The sequence below is a fragment of the Thamnophis elegans genome, chromosome Z (assembly GCF_009769535.1).
Source record: "Thamnophis elegans isolate rThaEle1 chromosome Z, rThaEle1.pri, whole genome shotgun sequence".
NCBI lineage: Eukaryota > Metazoa > Chordata > Lepidosauria > Squamata > Colubridae > Thamnophis > Thamnophis elegans.
Genome location: NC_045558.1, coordinates 144628361 through 144644269, shown reverse-complemented (window position 1 = coordinate 144644269; position 15909 = coordinate 144628361). Strand labels below are relative to the sequence as shown.

Sequence of the window (15909 nt, the reverse complement as noted above, 5' to 3'; positions counted from 1 at the left end):
CAGCCGGTGCCTCGCTCAACGCTGCCGGGAAGCCGCCGTTCCGCTTCGGCGGGCCGCCCAGCATCTCCGAGGCCGCTGGTGGCGACATCTCAGCAGCCGAGCGTCCTCGAGGCGACCCCCAGGCCCCGTTGAGCCAGCGACCCCTCCGTGCCCCGCTCGCCCGCTCCTCTCCGGCCCAAGGCACGACAAGGACGGCGGGCGCGCTTGTCGCGGGCGCCCCTCCCCGGAGGGCAGGAGCGGGCAATGCAGCGGGCGCCAGCTTGGGGAAGCCTGGTCCCGCGGCCCCCCCCCCCGAAGGGAAGAGAAGGGAGGGGAGGGGAGGGAGTCGCTGCTCACCTCCGCCCAGGGCTGCCCTCCGTCGCCTCCTCTCGCGGCCGGGGGCGCCCTGGGAGGCGGGCCGGGCGGGGGCCGTCGGGCAGGGCCATGCCGCGGCGCCGCAGGAGACGAGGGGGCGCCCCCTCCGGCCGCCAGGGGCTCCGGGCCAGGCGGGGCTCCGGGGAAGGCGGCCCGGCCTTCTCCAGCTCCGCTCCCGACAGGCGGGGGTCTCCCCTCCCCTCCGCCCGCGCTGCGCCCGCGCTCCCGGCTGCGGGAGGCGCGCCGAGCCGCTGCGTCAGCCGGAGGAAGCGGCGCGGGGAGCAGCCGCCGCCAGGTGAGCCCCGCCGCTGCCATCCCGCCGCCGCCATCCCCGCCCGAGGCCCCGCCTGGCGGCGTCGCCGGAGCAACGGCCGGGGAGGCGGCGGAGGGCGGCGGCGTCGCGGAGCAGGTGCCTCTCCCGGCGCGGCGGCGGCGCTTGGAGGCGGCGCTTGGCGGGGACGGCGGTGCGCGCGGAGCGGCCCCGCTCAGCCCTCCCCTCTCTCGCTCTCTCTCTCCCCGCAGCCCCGGCCAGGACCGCGCCCTTCCCGCAGGCCCCGCGGCGGCGGCGGCGCCATGGAGGGACGGCCCCCCTGAGCCCGCGCCCGGCCCCCTCCTCGCCCGGGAGGAGGAGAAGCGGGGCGTCGGCGGCGTCGGAGGAGCGATGCCCTCCGGCCCCCGCCCCGCCCGCGGCCCCCCCTGACTCGCCGCCCCGCAGGTAGGTAGGTGGCGGGAGGGACCGGGATGCTCGGCTGTCTGGCGGGGGCTCTGCGGGCCTGGCGTGCTCGCCCCCCCCCCCCGCCTGGCATCTTCCCGGGCTGGCTGAGCCCTCCCCGTCCGGCGGCTTCTGCTTTCGCCGGTTCGGACAAGCAGGGAGGGGAGGGGAGGGGAGGGGAGGGGGAGACCGTCCCGAGCGCCCCCCCCTCTCCACCGGCCTGTATTGTTTTCCAGCAAAGCAGGTCAGCCGCAAGGGAGGGGGGGGCGTCCCGGGTGGGCGCTCTGCACGGGCTCAGAGGCGGCCTGGTTGCTGCCCCCCCCCCGTCTCTCAACCCCCCCTCCCGCCCCGCTCTGGCTAACGGCGCCTCTCCCCCGCAGCAGCAGCGCCCCCTCCTCCGGGCGCCCCCGGCCCGCCTTTGGCCAGCCCGCGGAAGATGAGCGCCGGTTCCCAGGAAGCCCTGGTCTCCGTCTTCCTGCAGTTCATCGAGGCCCGGGGCTGCTGGTGCTACGGGGCGCTGAGCCAGACCTGCCACCCCCAGGAGCTGCGGCGGCTGCGGAGCGACATGAACCTGCTCTACCGGAAGAGCGGCAAGGTGGACTGGAAGCCGGGCAAGGACGAGGAGCCCAAGCGGGGGTGAGCGCTCCGGGGCGGCGGCAGGCAGGGGACGGGGGGGGGGGGGGGCGGCTGGAGAACCCCTTCCCACCTGGGCCAAAGGGAAGCCGCTGGTGGATTGGGCCCTGCCCATCTGGCCCAGCAGCCCACCTCCCTCCAAGCCCCCCCCCCCCCGCGTCTTCTGTAGCCCCCTTCCCCCCTGCTCGGCTTCTTCATCCAAAGTGGGGAGGGGGCCTCAGTTTCCCAAGGGCCCGGGGGTCTGGGCTTCCCTCCCTGGGGCTGAGCAGCCCCTCCCCAGCCCTGGGCTGAGTCTCCAAGGGGCGGCTTTTGTCTGGTGAGGAAGGGGATGATGGGGCCAAGGGCCACAATTAGCCCTGGGTAGATATACCAGGGGGGGGGGCCCTCAGCAATCCCACCACCGGCCGGCTGAGGAATTGTGGGAGATGAAGTCCACAGGTCCCGAAGTTGTTGTCCACCCCCTGGCAGTGATTTGGGGGGGGGGGGGGGCTGAGCTGATGGCTTGCGAAGGATGACGAGGGAATGAATATCCAGCAGGTAATGCTTCCCTCTGGCTGATTTAGAGGGGGGGGGGGCCTGTTTTGTTCAGCGAAGCTGTGATGCTCCGCTTTGGTCCTCTCAGGTGAGCCCCCCCCCCTCTCTTGAAAAGCTGAGCGTATTTTGTGGCAGCAACGTAGAGTGTTTGGGTGCTGGAGTGGCGCGCTTGAGGGGCGCCTGGGTGCCAACCTGATTTCCTGCCAGGCATCGGTGCCACATGAGGCTCACGTCTCGGTTGTTTTGAGGCCTGGAGTGTGGCTTGGCTGTGGAAACTGTGGGCTGTGGATGATGGTCCTTGGAGCAGAGAAACCCAGATCTCTTCTTCTTTGTTGTGGGTCAGGCTTTCGAATTGTGGGGTGCATTTCTCCCCTCCCCGCGGACAAACTGCATAGGATTCAGGATAGGAAGACAGCAGATGAAATGGTAGAGAAAAGGCCTCATAGTCCATTGAGTCTGTCTTTTGTTTTCTCTCTTTCATTTCCTTTCTTTCCTTCCCTCTTTCTCTTTTTCTTTCTTTCCTTTCTCTCTTCTTCCTTCCTTTCCCTTCCTTTCCCCTTTCTCCCTCCCCTCCTTCCTTTCCTTTCTTTCCCTCCCACCCTCTTTCTTTTCTTTTTTCTTTTCTTTTTTCTTTCTTTTCTCTCTCTCTTCTTCCTTTCCTTCCTTTCTCCCTCCCCTCCTTCTCTCTCTCTCTTTAGCTGGTCTTATATTTCTATACTTACATTTTTGCCCAGGGATTGACACGTCTTCATGAACGGTCTGCTCTGGAGCGTTAAGGATGACAAAATTGTGAGGGCTGAGGCCAGTATGAAGCCCCCACCCCCCTTTCCTGCAGGCCCTGTTTGCAGCCTCTGAACTGAGGAAATCTTGGGGTTGTGAATCCCCCAATTTGCACCGGTTGCCTCCAAAAGCCCCTCTCTGGGTGGGAGTGGAGGTCAGTCTCCAGCTGACCTGGCCAATGCCCACCGCTTCTCCCTCTGCCCCTTTCGGCCCCCTTGGTGCCGCCTCCCCACCCCTGTGGCCGTCGTGGAAGTTAGTGGGAAGAGGGGGGGGGCTAGGGATAGAACGGTTCAGGCCTCCCCTCCAGCCCCCTCTCCATGGGAGAGCATGGCGGTGGGGCCTTTGGGGGCCTCCCCTGTCTTTGAGGAAGCTGGGGGGGGGGGCTCTGAAGCACAGGCAGCCTTCGGGGCCACGATTCAGCCCAACATTTATGCTGCTAAGTGAGGCCGTCGTTAAGTGAATGTTCCCCTGTTTTACGACCTTTCTTGCCACTGTGGTTAAGTGAATCGCTGAACTCCTTAAGTGAGCAGCAAATCTGGCTTCCCCCCCCCCCTTTGACTTGGCTCGCAAAAGGGGATCACGTGAGCCCCCCCCCCCCGGAACACCACGACTGTCATAAATATGAGCAGTTGAGGTTTTGTGACCGTCGTTAAGTGTAAAAATGGGTCCTAAGCCGCTTTTTGGGGTGATGTTGTAACTTTGAATGGTCCCTAAGTGAACCGTTTTAAGTCATGGCTCCCTGCTGTGCTAACCCGGCTGCTTTCCCCATTGCCAGGCAGTGGCAAACCCTTTTCTTATCCCTTCCTCTCTCAGGCCCCCTTCCTTCTGCAGCATCTTTCCTTCCTTCCTTCCTTCCTTCCTTCCTTCCTTCCTTCCTTCCTTCCTTCCTTCCTCCCTCCCTTCCTTCCTTCCTTCCTTCCTTCCTTCCTTCCTTTTGCAGAGAGCCCCCAAATCCCCTTCAAACGTCCCCTGAGGATGCCGCCTTCCCCGGGACTTCCGGCAGGGGCGGGAGTTGGGGGAGGCCACTTGGCCTTAAGGAGACGCTTCCGAACGGGGAGGACGATGTCCCAGTGGAACTCCTTGCCACCAGAAGTGGTGGGTGCTCCATCACTGGAGGTTCTTAAGAACGCACAGATACTTGTCTGGAATGGTTCAGGGTCTCCCGCTTGAGCTAGACTAGAAGACCTCCAAGGTCCCTTCCAACTCTGGTAGGAGAGAAGAGCCGGGGGGGGGGCCCCTCCTCCACCGAGGCTGGCCCATTCAGGGCGGGGAAAAGGGCTTGAGGGTGTTCAGACCACATTTAAGTATCGAAGCCATTATTTCCTTTCCCACAGAATCTGGCTTTCTCCAAACAAACAGCTTCTAAGATTGCAGGCTGGGGGGGGGGGGGGAGAGCAGAGAGGCTTAATTCCAATCAGGAGTCCATGAATTGGGCAATTTCTGCCAATTTCTGCTTCTGGGGAGCTGCTGCTGGGATGGGCTTGAAGGAGACGCCGGGGGGGGGGGGCTGCCCTTAAGAGCTTTCGGCTGCGAAACGTTCCTTTCGCAACCACGGGGCAGAGCAGAGCAAGGAGCCCATTTGGGGAAAGGGGGGAAAGAAAGAGGGGCTTGCTTCTGGCTGGGCTGCCTTAGAGGAAGCCATAAAGGGGGAACATTTGCGGCTCAGGGGGGAGCTGAGCTTGGAGGTTTTCTCACAGACATTGCCCGACCCAGCTAGGGAACATCATCGGCGCTAGAAGGGATGGGGGGGTTATGCAGAGGGGGAGGAGGAGGACTGTGGGGTCCTCGGTGGTCCCTGAACCGCCTGGTTTTCTCACAGGCGTTGCATTACCCAGCTTGGGGATGTCATCAGCGCTAGAAGGGAGTGGGGGGGGGGGTTGCTCTTGGTTTATGTCCCAGTGCTTGCCCTGTCTGTGTGGGCACTCTGAGAAATTGGCCATCAACCGACACACAGAGCTAAAAGGCGTCTACATACTGTGCCAAAGTGGCCATCAAAATGGGAAGGGAAAGATGGAAGCCCCTTCCCCACCTGCCATGGGCCCCCAGCTGAGCAGTGATGAACTCCGTGATTAACCTCAGACTAACAGTGAACGGGACGAGCCTCCCCCCCCCGCTCTGCCCCCCATGGGCAGAGCAAGCCACTAGCACAGTGATTCTCAACCTTGGCGACTTTAAGTCTTGTGGACTTCAATTCCCAGAATTCCCCAGCCAGCTATGCTGGCTGGGGGATTCTGGAAGTTGAAGTCCACAGGACTTAAAGTCGCCAAGGTTGAGAATCACTGCACTAGGATATAAACTGAACAGCAAACCCAGGGTTTCCTGCCTGAGCAGGGGGTTGGACTAGAAGACCTCCAAGGTCCCTTCCAACTCGCTGGCTCTGTAACGCATTTCACCTTCTCTGCGTTCGCGCAACGGGGCGAAACCCAACCCCCCTTCTAACTTTGTCCTTCTGTTGTTCTACCTTCGGCTCTAAGCTGGGAACGTTACACAAGGGTTCCGAAACCCAACAGCCAGAAAGAGATTTCCGCTGGCCTGTTGTGCCAAATCCTTAGCGTGGCGGCTCCTCCTCGGTTGTGTTGTGTTGCGAGTGCGGCTGTGGTGTTTTACGATCCTCCGGCGGCGAGTGGAAATGGGGCCTGGGGTTGAAGTGGGACTCCTGGTGTCCTTATGTTGCCACATGGATGGGGCATTGGACCCAAGGAAGGGGATCGAGTCACCCAAGTGATGATCTCACCAGCCTGTTGTCAATGCGGGCATCCTGTGCTGGGCACACAAGGACCGGGAATCGGTCCTTTTAATCCTCCCATAGGTTGAGTCATAGAATCATAGCTTAGGATGTCCAAGAGAAGCATAGTCGTAGCAGGATTCACTAATGAAAGATTAATTGACCAAAGAGACGTGGTGGCGCAGTGGTTAGAACGCAGCATTGCAAGCTGACTCTGCCCACTGCCAGCAGTTCGATCCTGACCGGCTCAAGATGGGCTCAGCCTTCCGTCTTTCCGAGGTAAAATGAGGACCTCGATTGTTGGGGGCGAGAGGCTGACTCTGCTTAGAGAGGGCTGGAAAGCACCGTGAAGCGGTATATAAGTCTATTCCTTGGGAAGGGAAGATGAAGGAAGGAAGGAAGGAAGGAAGATGAGAAGGAAGGAATGGAAATGAGAAGGAAGGAAGCCATAATGGCGCAGTGCCTAGAATACAGTATTGCGGGCTGACTCTGCCCACTGCCAGCAGTTCGATCCTGACCGGCTCAAGGTGGGCTCAGCCTTCCGTCCTTCCGAAGTGGGTCAAATGAGGACCTGGATTGTTGGGGGCGAGAGGCTGACTCTGCAAACCGCTTAGAGAGAGCTGGAAAGCACCGTGAAGTGGTATATAGGTCTAAGGGCTATTCCTTGGGAAGGGGAGATGGAGGAAGGAAGGAAGGAAGGAAGATGAGAAGGAAGGAATGGAAATGAGGAGAAGGAAGGAAGCCGTAATGGCGCAGTGCCTAGAATACAGTATTGCGGGCTAATTCTGCCAACTGCCAGCAGTTCGATCCTGACTGGCTGAAGGTGGGCTCAGCCTTCCGTCCTTCTGAAGTCAGTAAAAATGAGGAGCCGGATTGTTGGGGGCGAGACTCTGCAAACCGCTTAGAGAGGGCTGCGAAGGGGCACCGAAGCTGAAGGGCTTTTGCTACTGCCAACTATACCAGTCTTACTCAAGTTACTCAGCGCTGGTTGGGGAGCGCTGGGAGTTGAAGTCCACCCATCTGAAGCCACGCCTGATAGAGGGCCAACCAACCTCTAAATAGCAATAGCGGTTAGACTTATATACCGCTTCATAGGGCTTTCAGCCCCCTCTAAGCGGTTTACAGAGTCAGCATATCGCCCCCACAGTCTGGGTCCTCATTTCACCCACCTCGGAAGGATGGAAGGCTGAGTCAACCCTGAGCCGGTGAGATTTGAACCGCCGAACTGCAGATAGCAGTCAGCTGAAGTAGCCTGCAGTGCTGCATTTAACCACTGCGCCACCTCGGCTCTCTAAATGGGGATGGTTGGTGTCGGGTCAAGGAAGCGCTGGGAATCAGCAATCCGCTGCAGGCTTCCCAGGGCCCCTCCTGCAGAAGGTGGGCTGAAGACCCCCGGGATGGCTTGCCACTGGAAAGCCGAAGGGCAGGGAAGGGTCTCTGCTCCAAAGCAGCCCCCATTTGGGCTCCTGGCAGACGGGAACAGCATCGGAAGCTCCCAGGGAAGGATCCCTCCACGGGGCCTCCTTGTGGGTCTGTCTTTCAGGGGTGGGGGGCACCCCAAAGCATCAGGCGTCCTCCATTGACTTCCAGGCATTTCCCACAACGTCACGGAGCACGGTGTGGCTTGGGGGGCTCCTCATGGGGGAGGATGCCCATCAGGGGTTGGGTGCCGGTGGTTCAACATGCGTGGTGTGCCAACGCAAGGCTTGGGGCCCTCTGGGCAGCCTCTCCTGTGCCACTCTTACTGGTCCTGGGACACAGGACCCTCCCCTTCGCACTTTCGGTCTACATCAGTGTTTCTCAACCTTGGCAACTTGAAGATGTCCGGACTTCAACTCCCAGAATTCCCCAGCCAGCATTCGCTGGCTGGGGAATTCTGGGAGTTGAAGTCCGGACATCTTCAAGTTGCCAAGGTTGAGAAACACTGGTCTAGATCTTTCTTGGTGGGGAATTCTGGGAGTTGAAGTCCACCCATCTTGAAACTGCCAAGATTGAGAGAGGAGGAGAGAGAAGGAGAGAGACGGGACTCCATTGTTGTGTGTTTGCCGCGTCTTCGGTTTTCGGGGATGCTTTCCAAGGCTGGGGGGGAAGGAACGGGAGCCCCTCGCTCTCTTCCCCCCCCCTCCCTTCCTAGCTGGCAGCACCCAAGGGGTTAACAGACTGATGTTGCCGGCTCTCCTGCAGGTCACCCAGACACAGTTTCCATGGAAACGGCTGGGCCATCCGCCAGCATCCTGCTGCATCCTTCTTCTTTTGGTACCCAGACCCTTCACTCCTGCGAATAAAGCCTGGGGAGGGATGGGGGACAGGAGGACAGATTTCCAAACCTGCCAGCTGGGAGGGGCAGGGAGGACCACGGGAAGGGAAGGGGCACTGCGTGGCCCGGTGGTGGTGCGGGCGAGAAAGCCGGCCCCACGCCAGCCACTGACGGGGGGCCTCTTGTGGGGCTGATCCCGGGGGGTGGGGGGCTTCTTCTTCTTCTTCACAGGGGTACCAGATGAGAAAGCCGACTTAAGATGCTCGGAGAGGGAGGGAGGCATCGTGCTAAGCAGGAATGTTTTGTGGCTGTTCAGGCCTTGTGTGTCTTTGGCGTGCGGCCCTCCTGCCGTGTTAACCCACTTTGTGTGTCTTGTGGGATCCCAGGCCAGGGAGTCGGGGGGGATGGGGGGCAGGTTTGGTGGCCCACAGGAGGGGAGGAGCTGATCCTGTGCAGCCCCTTCCTCTTTCTCCCGCCTGCCCCAAGGGAGAGGGGGATGTCCGAAGCCGCCTTCCCTTCCTTCCCGCCTGGCTCCGATGGGACTCTGGGGGGTGCCAGACTGGCCACTTGGCGAGGCTCGCTGTCTCTGCAGAAGGGAGCGGCGGAGACTTCTCCCCTCGCCCGTGCCAAGGAGAAGTGGGGCTGGGGGGGGGGCAGCAGCCTCTCTGGGGAGGGCTGAGCGGTTGCCCCCAAGGCTTTGCCAGCTGCAGGCCGAGACGCCAGAGCGTATTTCTCATGGCTGCCATGCGGGGAATGAGAGGGTGCGGGAGACGGATTCCAATGCTGGGGGGTCTGGGCTCCAGACTCAGGGGATGTGGGGAGAATCAGAGCCTTGGTGTGCAATTTGCACAAACTCAGCTTCCCCCCCGCTTGAGATCCAGGAGGGTTGATCCCCTGGGGAAGCCCAAACAGACGCCATCTTTGTTTACGACAGGAGCATCCAACCTTGGTGACTTCTGGACTTCAATTCCCAGAATTCCCCAGCCGCTCTTCTGGGACACAAAGTTGCCAGGATTGGCGGACTAGAGAGTCCCTTCAGCGCCAACAGTCCGGGAGGCAAACGTGGCCCCCCCTAACCCTCCTCTCCTCCCCCCCCCCTTGCAGGTCAGCCAAGGAGACCAGCGTGGGGAAAGTGCGCGACGTGGCCTCCTTCCGCCGGCATTTCAGGATGGGCTTCATGACCATGCCCGCCTCCCAGGAGCACGCCCCGCACCCTTGTGCCAGCAGCATGGCGCCCCGCTCCCTCTCCTGCCACTCGGTGGGCAGTGTGGACAGAGGCCCCGCCGAGGGGGTGGTGGGATCTCGCAAGCCGCCCGCCAAGCCCAAGCGTCACCCCAGTACGAAGCTCAGCACGGAGGCCCGAAGCGCCCTGGAGCTGATGGGAAGCAAGAAAGGAGGTGAGATGGCGCTTCGGACGCATTTCAGAGGGGGGGGGAGGGATTTGAGAGAAGCTTGGCCTCGTGGCAGAGGGGGGGGGCTCTCCTTGCGGCTTGACTACTGCAATGTGTTCTTCGTGGGGCCACCCTTGAAGACTAGCCAGAAGCTTCAACTGGTCCAGAATGCAGGAGTGGGCATGGCCCTTGAACCCATGCTCCACAAAAGTTGTGTTGGTTCCCGTTTCGCTCCTGGGTCTCAGGCACCTGGCCTCATAACACCTGATGTGTCCGGGAGGGGACCCCCATCCTTTGGGGAAACGGAGCCACGTATGGGGCTGCCCTATGGAACCAGGTGTGTCCCCCCCTGATCCAGATGAGCCCCACTCTCCCGTCCTTTGAAACCACCCTGGTTCTATGGGCCTGTCCTTGGGACGGCTACTCTATGGCACACGGATCCCTCTCTGTCGCCAGCTGGTATTTGCGGGCACCAGAACGGCTGGAAAACAGCTTGAAAAATGACCAAAAAAACAGGCTGTTTGGGGGGTATTTTTGGGTCATGGGGGGGGGGCATTATTGGATCATTTAAGCCAGTGTTTCTCAACCTTGGCGACTTGAAGTCCTGTGGACTTCAACTCCCAGAATTCCCCAGCCAGCGCATCTGCGCTGGCTGGGGAATTCTGGGAGTTGAAGTCCACAGGACTTAAAGTCGCCAAGGTTGAGAAACACTGAATTTTAAGCCATTTTCCGGTTGTTTTCAGGTCATTTTTGGCCTGGAAACGGCCCCCAGATAAGCCTGAAAACGCCCTGAAAAATGGTTTAAAAAAACCAGGCACATGTGTGCCAACCAGCCGGTCTTTGGGTTTCTGGCACTCTGGCGGGCACACATGCATGCCCGTTCTAGTTTGGGCACTGGGTGCCGAAAAGCTTTGCCAGCCCTGGCCTCTCCCCTTCTTGGGGAGGGGGTGACCACTTTTGCCCCCGTGACCTTCGAAATGAGTGGTCTCACTTCTATTCTTTAATGGGGTTCCGTTTCTTGCTCCCAGTCGTTGGGTTTTGATGGGGGGTGTGTGTGTGTGTGGAGAAATAAGAGTAGAATAAAATAAATTGATCTTAGAATAATTGTAAGGCTTGTTCAAAACCCTGCAAGAGGGAAGATGGGGGGGCAACGTGCACCTCCTCCCCCAAGGAAATCGGAGTGGGGCAAATGAGGGAGGAGAGAAAGTGGTCAGTGGCCTGACTTTCGGAGGGGTCAGGATTTAGGGCCACACGGAAGTTGGTGCAGAGAAGAGCAAGCAAGATAATTGGGGGGGGGGTCTGCAGGCAGGAACACAGTTGCAGGAATTGAGGTCATCTCCCTTAAGGAAAAGAAGGACCGAAGGGGGATACAACGGCTCTCTCCCAATATTTGAGGGGCTGCCACAAAGAGGAGGGGGCCGATTTATTTTCCAAAGCACCAGAAAACGAGGCAGGGAGCGACGGGTGGAAACTAATCAGGGAGAGAAGCAACGGGGAACTAAGGAGAAACTTCCTGGGTACAGTGAGGACAATTAACCAGGGGAACTCCTTGCCTCCAGAAGTCGTGGGTGCTCCGTCACTGGAGGTTTCCAAGATGAGACTGGGCAGGCACTTCTCTGAATGGTTTAAAGTCTCCTGCTTGAGCAGGGGGATGGACTAGAAGGCCTCCAGGGTCCCTCGCAGCTCTTGTTTTTCTATAATACCTGATCAATTAATCCGTGGGAGGGACGGTTTCCCTCCATCACTGGAGACTCTTGAGAAGAGACTGGACAGCCATTTGCCCGGAATGGTGTGGGGTCTCTCGCTTGAGCAGGGGGATGGACTAGAAGGCCTCCCGGGTCCCTTCCAGCTCTCTTATCCTGTCACACTGAGAGATGGGCTTCTGATCTCTCGGGGAAAGGGGGGGGGTCCTCATCCAGGCTCCTGGGTGGGTGTGGAAGGGGGCCTTTTGCCATCCTCTCCTCCCTTTCTCCGCCAGGGGGCCCGAAGGCCGGGGTGGAGAGCCGAGAGGCCGCCCGCAAGGTCCCTCCACAGAAGCCGAAACGCAGCCCCAACACGCATCTCTCCGTCTCCTTCGACGAGACCTACTCCGGGCGCCTCCCGGGTCCTGCTCCAGCGGGCGGCCTGCAGCGCTACGGCCGGCCCGGGTCGCACAGCCAGGCCAAGGGCTCCGATGCCGAGGAGGACGAGCCGGTCTATATCGAGATGGTGGGGGACATTTTCCGGGGCCCCGGGCCTCCCTCGCAAGGAGTCACGGCTGCGGAGGAGGACTCGGACGAGAGCGAGGCCATTTACGAAGAAATGAAGTACCCGCTGACCGAGGAAGGGGGGGAGCCCCGCCCCAACGGAGCCCTGGCCTTCCCCGGGCATCGGCCGCCTAAGAAGGAGGCCGCGAAGGCCGCGCCCGGCAGCAAGACCTCCCCCTGCGAGATCCCGCCCCCCTTCCCCAACCTCCTGCAGCACCGGGCCCCCCTGCTGGCCTTCCCCCAGGGCAAGAAGGGATATAAAGCCCCCGACGGCTCCAAGCTGCCCGTCCTGTGCCACCCCAAGGACACCCCCTCGGCCCCCATGACCCCCCAGGTGCCCAGCCATCACCAGCAGCGGGGGGGCGAGAACCCGGCCCTGGCGCCTTCCGGACGGGCTCGCAGCCACTCCACGCCGCTGCCCCCACAGCCGGCCGGGCAGAGCAAGACGGAGAAGGACCTGCCCGCCTCTCACAGCATGATCTGCCCCTCCGCGAAGCCGCCCCCCACCCCGGCCCCGCCAGCGGCCTCCGCCTCCTCCGGGCTGCCGGGGAAAGACAAGCCGGCCGTCTCCTACACCATGGTCTACTCGGCGGTCAAGGTCACCACCCACACGGCGCCCTCCGAGCCGAAGGCCGAGGAGATCGCGGTGCTGCAGGGCATGCTGTGCAGCCGGGCGGCCCCCTTGCCCGCTTGCCGGCAGGTGCAGCGCATTTCCTCGTTGCCCGAGCCGCCCCCGCTGGGCATGGTCTGGACTTACCCGGCGCCTTGCGCGGGGCTGAAGCGCCCCCCGGCCTACGAGAGCATCAAGAGCCTGGGCACCAAGGCCTCCTCGGCCGTGAAAATCCAGCTGCGGGACAGGGCCTTCGCCAGCATCCACCAGGTGGTGGCCGGGGAGGAGTGCGGCCCCCGGCCGGCCGCAGAGGACGAGGCCTTCGGCTGGATGCTGCACAGGAGGGCCGGCCTGCGGAAGGGGAAGGAGGCCGACAGTAAGGGTGGGCGAGGGTCCTGGGGGCCAGGGTGGAAGGAGACAGAGAGGCCCAGGGTGGTGGGGGGAAGGGGCTTTGGCCTTGACAGGGGCATGAACTGGGGGCTGATCAGGAAGAGGGGGGGGTTGAAGGGTGGAATTTGCGGGGAGGGGTCTTCTCCCACTTGGCGTTTCCGAGGGGTTTGTCTGCTGATTTATCGGGGGGCAATTTCTGTCCTTGTGCCCCATCATTCTGGCAGGGCATGGGGAGGGGGGGCTGAGCTGGGCATTCTGCCGGTGCCCCCTCCTCTGCCTGTCCGTTTCCTGCCCTCGCAGAGCCCCCAGACGGACCCCAGACGTGGGAGGGCAGCGAAGCGGCTCAGCCCAAACTGGAGAAGGAGGAGAAGGTTGTGCCCGCCCACCCACAGTCCAGCATCCCGGTCCGTGCGCCCCCTCTGGAGTGCCTGGCAGCCAAGACGCCCGGCGGCAGCAGGACCAACCTGCCCATCCCCTGCCAAACCTTCCCTGCCTGTCACCGCAACGGAGGTGAGTGAGCCGTGGAGCTTGGAGGGGGGTGGGTCTTCCTTCTTGGCCAGTGGGGAGGGGCAGGGGATCCCCCGTAGGTCTCTGGCTGGTTGGGGGCTGCAGGGGGGGGGGTTCCCTAATGCAGCTGCCAAGAGGCCACTGACCCTCCGGGGAAGGAGGACTGCAGCAGGCAACACACACACACACATTCCCCCCTTCTCTCTCTCTCTCTCCCTCTGCTGTTCCCCTCTTTGCTGAAGGGGCCGGAGGGCAGACCGTGGGAGGATTCTGCTTTATGGGGGAAGGGGGGGGCGCTTCCTGCCTACAGCCTGGCTCTTGTGGGGGTGGGATTTCAGCTGGGCAAAAGGACTGGCCGGTCTCTTCCTTCCACCCCCTGCCCAGATCTCACTGGCGGTTACCTCCTGGGCCGCTCGGCCTCCACCTCGGGCGTCCGGCAGGCTGTGACCCACACGCAGAGGCTCTGCAGCCACTCCAGGGACCCAGGCAGCCCGGTAGGTGGGGGGGGGAGAAAGGGGAGGGGCTCCTGGGGGAGGCTTTGCTCAGGGCGGAGGGGAGAGCCCACCCAGCGCCATGGGACAAGCCGCCGGGAGGCAGGAATGACTTGCAGAAGCTCCATTATCTCAGGGATGGGAAATGATGTGGAAGCCCAGGAGGTCCGCTGTGGGGAGGGAGGGGTGGGGGGGTCTCTCGGATAGGGGGGTTTCCTTGCAGAGGTTTCAGGGCACCACACGGGAAGGTCCTCAGTGCCAGGAGGAGAATTGAGGGTCTCCTTGGTGCTCTCTGGCCTTGGTCGTGTTTTTCACAGACATTTTATTACCCAACTAGCGGACTTCATCAGTGTCACGATAATTGATGGACATCATCCGACACGGATGACGTTCCCTAGTTGGGTCAGGGAGATGCCGGCAGAAGAGTAGCCATCGAGCAGGTGCCCGAGGGGGCAAAGGATGGGGGAAGGGGCATCGGCCGCCCTGGTGGACCCGGTCTCGGGGTGTGTGTGTGTCCAGGGCCACATAGATCCCCCCACTTGTTTCTGAAAGCAGGTTTTGCCGGCTGGGCTGGTTTCAGTCGCCAACCCGCTTCCTGTGGCGTGTGCCCGCAGCCTTCCTGCCCGATTCCTGCCAGATTTCCCCCCTGCGAGGGAGGCCCCGATGCCCGACCGGAAGCCGATGGTGGGTGGGTGGGGTGGCAAAGGCCACGCAGGCTGGCAGGGCGTTCCGAGCGGGCTCCTAACCGCCCCCCCCTCCTCTTTGCAGGCCTTGCCCTACGCCCCGCTTCCCCCGCCGGAGGCTCTGCAGGGCTCGCGGGAGAGGGACGGGAAGCTGCTGGAGGTGATCGAGCGCAAACGCTGCCTCTGCAAGGAGATCAAAGCCCGGCACCGGCCCCCCGAGCGCAGCCTCTGCAAGCAGGAGAGCATGCCCATCCTGCCCAGCTGGCGGAGGAGCACGGAGAGCCGCAAGTCGGGCACGCCGCCCTGCCGCCGCCAGCAGACGGTGCTCTGGGACACGGCCATCTGAGCGGGCAGGGGCTGAGCCCCGAGAACTGGTGCCTTGTGCCGGCCGAGCCCGACGGGTGGCAGGGCTGACCGCCGGCCGCGTGTCTCCCGCTGGGGACCCTCCGGAGACTGGGGGGGGCTGCCCCTCCCGCACGGCAGCTGGAAGGACGCCGGGAGGGGGACCCACGTTTCTTTCACGGCAGGGGGAGAAGCCCCTCGCCTCCACGCCAGGGGGCACCTGGGCATCAGAGGCCGGGCACGCCGGAAGCACCACTGCCCGCAGTGTTGGTGCCGAGCGACTGGTGGACCATCTCTGACCGGTCTTCGCGGGGGGGGGGGGCGCAGTACAGGGGCTAAGGTGTCCTTCTGGGCCAAAAGCTACAGCCCCCCACCCACCCACGCCGGTTTTTCTTCCACCCCTGAAACAAAACGCCCATGGGAAAAGGGCTGTGTGCCAATTTTGGAGGCCCCCCCCCCCCGTTCAAGGCCTGCAAATCCTTCCATTTTCGAAGCCGTGTGGATGTGGAGACTCGAGGGGGCCGAGTTCTTCTTCTGCCAGAACTCAGAGAGAGACGGAGAGAGAGAGAGAAAGAATGGGAAAGAGAAACCGGTGGATGAGAGCGGAGGAATCATTCCCGAGTCAACGTAGTTCTCGACCTACGGCTACCATTGAGCCCAAAATTTCTTGTTGCCAAGCAAGACGGTTGTTGAGTGAATTCTGCCTCCTTGGACGACCATCGTTCTTGACACGGCCGTTGAGGGAATCAGTGCAGTTGACAAGTTGCTCATTTGGTCGTTAAGCAAATCCGGCTTCCCCCATGGACTTGGCTTGTCGGAAGGTGGCAAGAGGGAGGGGGGTCACGTGACCCCGGGACGCCGTCATAAATAGGAGTCAGTTTGCCAAGCGTTCGAATTTTGACCGTGTGGAAATTCTGCAACGGTCGTTAAAAAAAACGCCCCCCCCCTCACTTGCCTTTCAACTTGGTGAGCGGTCCGTGAAAAAACCGTCGTAACTCCAGGACTTCCTGTGCGCTCTTAAGAAAGCTCCGAAGGTCCCCTTCTTAGCAAAACTCAGTCCTAAAGTCGGCCCTCTTCCAGATCCAGCCCAACAGCTGTTTCTGGGCCTGCGACCGGATCCTAAAACGCCATTTCCCAAACTCTCAAAACCGATGGAAAAGCAAAATTGGGGAGGGGGCGCGTGGGTGTGTGTGGCAAAGCAGTTAGCAGATAAATAAAATGCCCCCCCCCCTCCCACTCCGGAGTCGCTTCCCT

At 61.6% G+C, this 15909-nt stretch overlaps 1 protein-coding gene across 2 annotated transcripts; it reads left to right on the top strand.

The window, feature by feature from the left end:
* Window positions 1-876: 876 nt before the first annotated feature.
* On the top strand, window positions 877-15562 carry NYAP1 (neuronal tyrosine phosphorylated phosphoinositide-3-kinase adaptor 1). 2 transcript variants are annotated; one of them, XM_032237827.1, is made up of 7 exons: window positions 877-1069; window positions 1450-1702; window positions 9100-9392; window positions 11365-12618; window positions 12933-13142; window positions 13524-13633; window positions 14399-15562. In XM_032237827.1, the coding sequence occupies exons 2-7, from the start codon at window positions 1503-1505 to the stop codon at window positions 14657-14659; spliced, it is 2328 nt and encodes a 775-aa protein (XP_032093718.1). In that variant the 5' UTR covers window positions 877-1069; window positions 1450-1502; the 3' UTR covers window positions 14660-15562. The 2 variants fall into 2 exon arrangements, with proteins under 2 accessions (XP_032093718.1, XP_032093719.1); XM_032237828.1 differs by having other exon boundaries at window positions 985-1069; window positions 1447-1702.
* The last annotated feature ends 347 nt before the right edge of the window (window positions 15563-15909 follow it).